This window comes from Elephantulus edwardii, unplaced genomic scaffold (genome assembly GCF_000299155.1).
Source record: "Elephantulus edwardii isolate Elephantulus edwardi_28Jun2011 unplaced genomic scaffold, EleEdw1.0 scaffold00274, whole genome shotgun sequence".
Taxonomy (NCBI): Eukaryota; Metazoa; Chordata; class Mammalia; order Macroscelidea; family Macroscelididae; genus Elephantulus; species Elephantulus edwardii.
The window spans coordinates 1940209-1940903 of NW_006400024.1; the positions used below are offsets into that span (position 1 = coordinate 1940209).

The 695-nt window shown below is 66.3% G+C and overlaps 1 protein-coding gene across 1 annotated transcript in view; it reads left to right on the top strand.

The window, feature by feature from the left end:
* The first annotated feature begins 444 nt into the window (after positions 1–444).
* Positions 445–695, top strand: part of CCT5 (chaperonin containing TCP1, subunit 5 (epsilon)) — a 14859-nt gene continuing 14608 nt past the window's right edge. Inside the window, exon 1 of the mRNA XM_006900153.1 lies at positions 445–552. Within this exon, the coding sequence (XP_006900215.1) occupies positions 448–552 (105 nt within the window). The 5' untranslated portion in view covers positions 445–447. The remainder of the gene's footprint in view (positions 553–695) is intronic.

The following is a 695-nucleotide window of genomic DNA, read 5'->3' on the forward strand; positions in this document are numbered from 1 at the left end:
GCGCTCCATCGCGAGACTTCCGACCGCGGCCCGGAACCCGGAAATGGACTGTACCACCCCCGGAGCGGGTAGGGGAGCTGGGAAGGGGCATCCCTCCAGTAAGCCCACTCCTCGCAAGAACCCAGGAACTAGAAATCCCCAGTGTCATGGCTTCAACAAATGACTAAATGCTGCCGGCTCTGGGCCAGCGGGCTCTGGAATTTCCTGTCCTTGTCCTCGCGCTTCCCCCCTCCTCTCCTGGAGGTGGAAGTTTCCAGGAGCCGCGGCTTCCAGAAAGTACTGGCCGGCGTTAAACTAGTCCCGGCGCGCCGTAAGTCTCGGGAAGGCCGTCCGCGCGTGCGCGCGGGCTCGCGAGCTCTCGCGAGAAGCCGGCGTGGTCTCGCGAGAAGCCGTTGTGCTCGTCCTGAGAGGCTGGGCACCCCCTGGTAGCCGCTCCTCTGCTGCATCATGGCGTCCGTTGGGACCCTCGCCTTCGACGAGTATGGGCGCCCTTTCCTCATCATTAAAGACCAGGACCGCAAGTCCCGGCTCATGGGGCTGGAAGCCCTCAAGGTAACGTCCCGGGGCCCCGGCGAGGCGGTGGCTCAGCCTCTGCGCCTGCGCGAGACCCGCGCCCGGGGCCATGTGCGTCCGAAGAACCGAGAGTGGACGCGGGCATATCTCCTCCCCCGACCCGCCCTAGGCCGGGCAGGCCC